Consider the following 8,876-nt stretch of genomic DNA (forward strand, 5'->3'; position numbering starts at 1 on the left):
TGTCTCTTTCAAGAACATCGTGGTTACACACGTTGAAACCACCAGCTCACAGATGACACACTTCTTTGCAGCACAGCACATTTATTGAATGTTGGATGTGAGAGTCCATGAACTGTGAGGTAAGTGAGGTAATAACTTAATGTGTGGTATACGCAAAACCCACTGGGTTCATTTCATGATGTATATACAGAAGTATTGCCACTACTGAAGTACCAGTCTTCATAAATATGGTATGAAGATGAATGAAAAAAACGTTTTAAGATTAAGATAATAATAATAATAATGTTATTTGCTTTTCATCCTACCAGCTACTTTTATGGTTTTTGGAGACACCATGGTGCCAGAATTTAGTCTTGCAGGGGTTATTTTAAGTGCCAGTAAATCTACTGACATGAAAATGACATATTTCAGCACCTTCAAATACCACCGGACTGAACCAGGATCAAACCTGCCAACTGTCTTGAGCCACTCAGCCCAGCATTTTAAGAATAGGAGAGGATGAAAGAAGGGTAAATCTATTCCATTGACCCAAATGAACACGGATGCCTCTGCGGTCCCCAGATGAATGCGAAAGAGTGTGGAGAAGAGAAGGGAATGTCACTTTACGTAGATCAGAGGAAGCCATTTCAGGCAATGTGACATGTTGGAACAAAGAACAAGCATGTCACATGTGATGTCAGGTGAGAACTCAGTAACCTAAAGTTGTCTAGACAAATGGTGCTGTAAGTACGGAACTTTATTTATTCGTATCAGAAGCATATATTTTACCTAACATAATAGTACTTAATGACATACATATGAGCCGCTGAGAGCCAAAGTGGTCTAAGTCAAGAAATGTCAGTTTTTGAGTTATACCACTCAGTGCACTTTTAATGCATGAAAATTTGTTGTGAAGAAGTGGTAAAACAATAACTCCCATGGGAGACACTTGAGTGTGCTAGATGCATTCTTCCCATCATGCTAGAGTAGAGTGCATTTACAGGAATAGTGGTATAAGACAAGCGTCACGGCCACAAGGTTGTGTTGTTCTGTGTTCATTATCGTTGTTATTTACGTTCTAAAATCAAAAAGTCCTTGTAACTGTGCTAGTAAGTATCGGTATTGTTTTCTTTATTTAGATTTTTAATATTCAGGTGTTATTAAAAATAAAAATAGTCTTTATAAGGGAAATTCACTCATAGTTCATGCTGTAACGACACTCCTTTCTTCCAAACAATCGTGATTTTGGAGTTATCGAGAGAAAATCAAGATCTGCAAAAAAATTTCACTCCGGATGATTGGTGTAATACCATTCAAAAGGCAAGGAAAAAACAACCCTTTGCCATTTATAGAATGGCTCTGAATGACTTTGTTTCAACAAAAGACATAGAGAAAAGTGAAAGGTTTTTTTTACGTCGCACCGACACAGATACGTCTTATGGCGACGAAGGGAAACATATAGAAAGATGAACACGCAAAATGGAAAGTTCAGTTAGCTTCATGTTCAATGGCTTCATTTTCATCTCATTCTCTACAAGGAATCTCTGGATGAAGGAATCCCTTACAAAACTTCGGACATTACTCCTTCACATCGTGTTCATGGCCGTCCTCGTTTGTCTGGTGTTCAACTCATCCCTCTCAACAAAGCCGAGCAACCTGTCACCAAGACTAAAAAGAGAGGCATGATGACCCTTCTCCCATACATTCCTCTGGTACACCACACTTTCTTCAATCAACTGACAACTGTGAATTCGGAAGATGACGTAGATTGTGAAACTGAGTAAACTGGCATCTTCCATTATAAAGTCTGTTTAAATTTCAGCATGATAATTTAATTTTAAGAAATTTTGACATTTGGGCAAAACAATTTATTTATAATTTATGAGTATCCGTACTGCTGAACTATTAGACCAGATTGTGAAGCTGGCATTTAACAACAGAACAATTATTTTAGCTCAATCTTTGAGAGAAAAAGTTGTAATGGAAGCCGTACATGCCGTTTCATATCTACTGTACAACATTATGTTTTGTTAACAATTATTTTATAAATACATTGCCATATTAGAGGTTAAAACACAACCTATACATTTTCCTTTTACTCAACTTCACCAACTCTTGATTTGTACCACTTTATCTTTCTCTATAAGTAAACTGCTGTCAGGAAAAGTGGTACTCCAAATTTTAGGAACGATAAAAAGCAATTTAAGGAACAAATAACTACAATGTCTTTATTAAATGTAATTTTAATATATCATCTGCATATTTCATCAAATGAATCATGAATTCTTGTAAAGCCTGAATTTTCACAACACGAAACCTTTAATTTCTCAGAATGGGAAAAAATTGACTTAGACCACTTTGGCTCTCAGCGGCTCATATCAAATAGTGTCTGCCCAGAATTTTGCATAGTCACGGGCATTAGGTGTCGCAGTCATCAAGTCCTCCATTGTGCAACTTAAACGACACTTACTACAGTTCATGAAATGAGCTGTGGTTTGGTCTTCACCACATTCACATAGCCTGGATGTGCCAGGAAAGCCCCACTTTACCATATTGATTCTTGATCTACCAACCCCAGTGCGAAGCCTGTTCAATGATTTCCAAGTAGAGCAATGTTCCTCTTGTCCTGGAGGAAGATGTTCAATTGGTAGCATCCAACCAGCAAGTTGAGGATTTCTCCATAATGTCAACCTTGTGGATAGAGCAGATTTGTTTAGATCTTCGGTTGTGTTCAGGAAACTCCTCCTAGACCTCAATCTTCGGTAGGCAGGTTCATATCCGTACAATGGGTGTGCACATGAGGAAAGTGCTTTAGTTCTCTCATTCATGGATGCAACTTTTCTTCTAATATCTGGTGGGGTGATTCCAGTCAAACAGTAGATTCTATCTTGTGGTGTTGGTCTCAAACAGCCATGATATGTCGACATGTTTCATCTAGTTGAGTATCTTCCCATACATATAAATTATAAACATAAAAGTTTTCCACCTATTCAATACATATTTATATTTACAATGTGTGTATTTGCATTAAGGGTTATGAATTTCATGTAGCATGAACTGAGATTACATATAAATTATAAACATAAAAGTTTTCTACCTATTCAGTACATAGTAATAAAGATAGGTCTGTAATTTTTCAGATCGTTTGGGTCTTTTCATGGTTTGAGAACTGCGATTACTCTGGCTTTCTTCCACATATGTGGTAACTTGCAGGGGTTTTACAGTTATTGTACACTTCTAGTAACCATTGTTTAGCAACAGGTCCAAATTGCTTAATTTGCTCAAAACATATTTCATCTAGCCCGGCAGCCTTACCATTCTTACACTGATTTATTGCACTATTCAGCTCAGATAAAGTAAAAAGTATAGTGAGTGTATGTCTCCTGCTCATAATCCCTCTCAATTCCTTTATTCTGAAGTCGACATGGATTAGATGGTCGTCAATTTTGTAGAAGTTGATGTGCAATTTGGTTTGCTATTGGAATGTGTTGAAGTTTTATTGGGATCACTACCGAGGGCCGGTTCTACCACCTACTGGTAAAGTAGCGCGTAACTTACCCTCCGCATAAAAGGATGTTTCCGTTCGACCACTCCCAGGTAGCGCTATCGGCAGCATAAAACGCCGTTACCCGGCGCGTAATTTATCAGCCACTTCGAGGGCCCGATAAGACTTTACCTGCCGGGCAAGTTTTGAGAGCTGAACATTATTAGCTGTATTTCTGATGACATACAACTCAAATTAGCTTAGTATACTGAAAAAAGAATTATACTGTAACAGTGATCGATATTTTATTGCAGGATTTTGAACATTAACCCATCAACACCGTGTGTGATCATATGATCACGCATCGCAATGCCTTATACAATATTGTATATTTTCAAATCCTTCGGGTTTAATCTACTAATTATTGTTTTATTCTCTTTGACGTACATCTGGCAACTCAGCCTGATCGATATATTATGTTATAGTTCTCAACTGGCGGCATTATTGCATTGTGAGTTGGAGTGTGGCTTTGTGAGGATCAACAATGGATGCGTGCTTCAAGTAAGTAATTGTTTTCTAGTCCTGTTCACACATATTAGCCCATGAAAACTGCACCGATATATTTTATATAAATCATATTGAATGCTGGATAATTTCCAAGAGGAAAAATGTTCTTACTACTATATTATATGCCAAGAAATTTTAGCGTGATCGTACGAACACGTTAGGCTCTAGCGGTGGCTTTCGATTTTATAAAATATCACACATGTAATGAGCTAGGATTTTATGAGAATATTATCAGGGGTCTCTGTTTTAACATTTTAAAAGTTATTTCTCCTACTCCCACTGCTATTATATGTTGTTTTACGGCATATCTGTGCCCTAACCTTCGCTTCTACGTCTCAATAACGGTGCTCGAAAACAACGGTAGTTGCGAATGTATCAGACATTTCTATTAGTCCATAATATAGGTAAAAGTACGTTTAGACTGTAAATAGCCTGCTTTCTTTACACATGTCCTGATTTTTTTGCAGGGACATAACTCTAAAGGAAGTCCTCGATATTTTGGAGGCTGATGACAGTGAAGAGGAAACGGTGAAGGGAATATTCATCGAACCGCCTGAAGTGAACGTACCATCTGATGAAGATTCAGGTGACGAAGATGGTGGTGGTTTAGTTGACAATCTCACTGGCCGTCAACTATCCAGCAAGGCGGAAATTGTGTATACAAATAATGTACGTTTGGGAGGATGTGCAACAGATGATACTGAACAAGCAGACACTTCTGCCAAGAAGAAGAAAACAAACATTTACTCGTGGAATAAGTGTAACTTACTAAATCAAGAGAGTGTTTTTCCAGAACCCGACTACACGTTGTTTCGTGATAAATCCCCTGTGCAGTGTTTTGAAACTTGATGGTGAAGTTATTGAACTGCTGTTGCAAGAATCAAGATAGTACGCACTTTATAAAAATTCCCCTGATCCTAATTTCTCGCCAGAGGAAATGAAAGTATTTATTGCTATTCTGTTGCTGTCTGGTTACAACCCTGTTCCCAGTAAACGTTCGTACTGGGAAGCAAGTGAGGACTTTCGCAATGAACTAGTTGTCAATGCTATGCGCAGAGATAGGTTCTTAGATATGTGTAAATTTATTCATTGTGCAGATAGCACCCAGCCAGTTGCCAATGACAAGATGTGGAAATTACGCCCCCTTATGGATCTTCTGAAAAAGCGATTCGTTTCCATGTTCAGGCCTGAGCTCAGTCTCGATTTCGATGAGTGCATGGTAAAATACTTTGGCAGGCATGGCTGCAAGCAATTCATAAGGGGAAAAACCGATACGTTTCGGTTACAAAGTCTGGTGTTTGAATATATCCTCTGGATACCTTATCAATTTTGATATTTATCAAGGAAAGAATCCAAAAGGAAACTCTGAATACGAAAAGGCCTACGGTAAATGTGCAGCTCCCATGATGCTGATGTTAGATGAACTGCCAGAGGACATCAAAGTACTGCCGTTCCGCCTTTATTTGATAACCTGTTCACAAACATGACACTTCTTCAACAGCTGAAGCACCGTGGCTATGGAGGGACTGGGACTATCAGAGGGAATCGTGTTCCCAAAGAATGTCCTCTTCCCACAGTAATGGAAATGAAGAAGAAGCCCCGTGGAACATTTGAGATCGCCATGCGTGTGGAAGATGGGATTGGAATTGTAAGATGGGTTGACAATTCCGTCGTAACCATTGCATCCACGTGCTACGGCGCAGATCCTGCATCTTCTGTTTCACGTTACTCTCAAACAGAGAAGAAGAGAGTACGTGTGAGACGTCCCGCTGTTTTCGGGGCATACAATAAGCACATGGGAGGAACGGACAAAATGGATGAGAACGTCTCCTACTACTGCATAGGCATACGGGGGAAGAAGTGGTGGTGGTCCCTATTTACGTGGATGCTCGATGTTACAGCACATAATGCCTGGCAGCTTATGAGAAGATCAGGTGCTGACATCCCTCAGCTTGACTTTCGCCGCAACATCGTACAGACATATCTCAAGGCGTACAGGAATCCACCATGTGGGGCAGGACGTCCCATTGGAACGGTTCATCAAGGTCGCACCCCCAATGATATTCGCTTAGATGGCAGAAATCATCTAGTAGCATCTGGTAATCGTCGTAGATGTGCTGGAATTAACTGTTTCAGCACTGTACGTACCCAGTGCTTGAAATGCAACGTTGGACTCTGCATTCCTTGCTTTGTTCCTTAGCATACAGTTGAATAACGCTAAGAAAAGACAACCAAATCGGTAAACGATAATAGAGTGATGAACAAATGCTTTTTCTTATGGCTCTCACGTTTTTCATTTCATGGTTTGTTGTACCCATATATTTTACAAAAGTGTTTTTGTACATTATATGTTGAATTTGTAGAATGTGCTTGTCGCCTATTAAAATAATAATACATTTACAAAGATATTAATGATAAAATGAAATGCTCCCACTCCCGCCTAGCGTGATCATATGGACACGGTCCCTCGCGGGGAAACTACTGGGCGGAAATCCGTAAAACTTCATATACATACTCTAGACACAATCAGAAGCAACATGTATAACAGGCAAATAAAAATTCTATTAAAAAAATTCCGGCGTTAACGGGTTAATGCTTCCTTTGAGTTGCAACGGTCACATCAGCCTCTCGCATTGATAGCGTAGGGAACACATTTTATACGTCAAACTTTTGCAAAGAAACTCTAAAAGGATATAAAATCAAAACCTATTTGGAAATAATTTCAAATGGGATTTAATTTTCTACTTTTTTAGTTTTCAGACACCAGGTATAACTTAGTCCTATGTATCCCAATTACCCCAAGCTTACTCGTAGCATAATGGCTAATGCGCTCAGTTCGTAATACTAGATTTGCAGGTTCGAGTCTTCATTATGACGAATCTTTTTTATTTTCATTATTAGCGTTGTATTAATCTGTATGCCTCTTTAGATACGTTCTTTTGTTAATAATACATTTCATTGAAATGTTTAATCACAATATTATGTCTACTAGGAAAATGCTTCATATACGTGCTACTTATAGAAGGTGATGTTACGATTAATATACCATATAGGACTGTCGCCCAGGTAGCAGATTCCCTATCAGTTGTTTACCTAGTCTTCTCGTAAATGATTTCAAAGAAATTGGAAACTATTCCATTTCCGAATTCCTCTTCCTATGATGGATATTTACCCTGATTAGTTCTTTAACAGTACCTTCCAACTTTATCTTCATAAAGTTAAAAATTAGAATGGAATGCATTATCAAGAAATGGAAGCATGTGGAACTAAACGAGGTCACAGAGCTAATTGCAAATAGAGCATCGTGGAGATACTTAATCAATTCACAGAAGCCTGCAGATAGAATGCTCAAAGGCAATAAGCCCGTAAGGAAATGTGGGTGTATATACGTATATGGAAGCCCGTGAAAAATAGTTAAGAACAACGGCAGGGAACGAAAATAAATTTTTTAATGTAAATTAGAAAGACGATGAAAACCTGTGTACCTTCTATTACGGAGTGAGCGACTTGACAAATCTACTATGAGAATTCTTTCCAAAAACGCTGCCTTACATGACAGGTTATAACTGGTGTAAGAAAATGTAATCTTGAGATTTTAATCCCAATTAGGTATTGATTTTGAAGCTCATAGATTAAAATCACGAAAGCTTGACATAAATCATTGTCCATACTCGTAAGACTCCCCTTTTTAGGCTTTTTGATGATAATCAACAGATGCAAGCACAGGAAAATAAGACAGTCGAAATGAGCTTCATACATCTGACGATAGATAGCACCACACTCGAAAGCGAGAAGTCGCTGAAAATCAGTCTAGCCAACTCCGTATATCGGTGTCTAGCTCCGGGTAGCTACCCAGCACTTGCGCGGAGGTGGTTGCACGAAGGCAAAGTACCAACTGATTTACACCCCCAGGTAGTTTACCTCCCGGGCAGCTGCCAGCCACTTTACCAGCAGATGGTAGAACCGGCCCTGAGTCGTCTAAGTAATCGCCAAGCTTTTTGACTACTCCTACCCATGTCAATTTCTTCCATCAACCTTAACCACTTTGCCCATTTTACTTCAGAAATAGAAGAAATTCTTGTTGTCCCATTGTGATGGTGTCATTGCTGAAAGGATTTAAAAAAAAATAGTTTATGATACTCTGTCAGGAGGGCAGAGGTTTCCTGAGTTAGACCTTGTATGTAGTTTGTTCTATATCCTTTAGGGATTGTAGCTCTTGAGCACTCCCGGATGATATTATTGAACTGTTGATATGCTTCTGGAATTGGATTGGGTGATTTGATCTTCTCATCCAGTAAGTTGGTGAATCTTTCCCAGTTGGCTTTCTTAAAGTTATATCTCCTTTTAAAGTAGACCTTTTGAGGTCTAATGGCAGCTACCAGTTGAAACATTATTGGGCGATGCTGTGTATTCGAAATAGGAGCACATACAGATTTAACGCACTGATGTGTTATCTTCTCGCTCACAAATATTAAGTCTGGATTATAACCCCACATCCATCTACCACTGTTAAAAGACGAAGGGAGCTTGCTATTATGGATAAGAGACAGATGGTGTTCCTCAGTCCATTCTAAAACATTCTCACCACTCTCATTTTCTTGTTCATAGCCCCAAATACTGCTATGGCTGTTGAAGTTGCCAACGAAGAAACTTTTCGGTCATTGAGATTTACAGCTTATAAATCTCATATTTTGTCCCGTATTGGCTCAACACAACTAAGGTTATGTTACAAGGAGATTCCCACCTTCCAATACTTGTCAGTTTCTTATAGCTAGTTTATTATTTACAAAACATAATCCAGCTTAATCTCCGAGTATAATATTAAATAGAACATGTTTTGTCCCAA

The 8,876-nt window shown here is 38.7% G+C and overlaps 1 protein-coding gene across 1 annotated transcript; it reads left to right on the forward strand.

Moving 5' to 3' along the window:
• The first annotated feature begins 350 nt into the window (after window positions 1-350).
• LOC136874202 (uncharacterized) lies at window positions 351-6,351 on the forward strand. The gene is made up of 3 exons (XM_067147826.2): window positions 351-680; window positions 3,949-4,024; window positions 4,498-6,351. The coding sequence occupies exons 2-3, from the start codon at window positions 4,008-4,010 to the stop codon at window positions 4,877-4,879; spliced, it is 399 nt and encodes a 132-aa protein (XP_067003927.2). The 5' UTR covers window positions 351-680; window positions 3,949-4,007; the 3' UTR covers window positions 4,880-6,351.
• The last annotated feature ends 2,525 nt before the right edge of the window (window positions 6,352-8,876 follow it).

The sequence above is a fragment of the Anabrus simplex genome, chromosome 1, assembly GCF_040414725.1.
Source record: "Anabrus simplex isolate iqAnaSimp1 chromosome 1, ASM4041472v1, whole genome shotgun sequence".
Taxonomy (NCBI): Eukaryota; Metazoa; Arthropoda; class Insecta; order Orthoptera; family Tettigoniidae; genus Anabrus; species Anabrus simplex.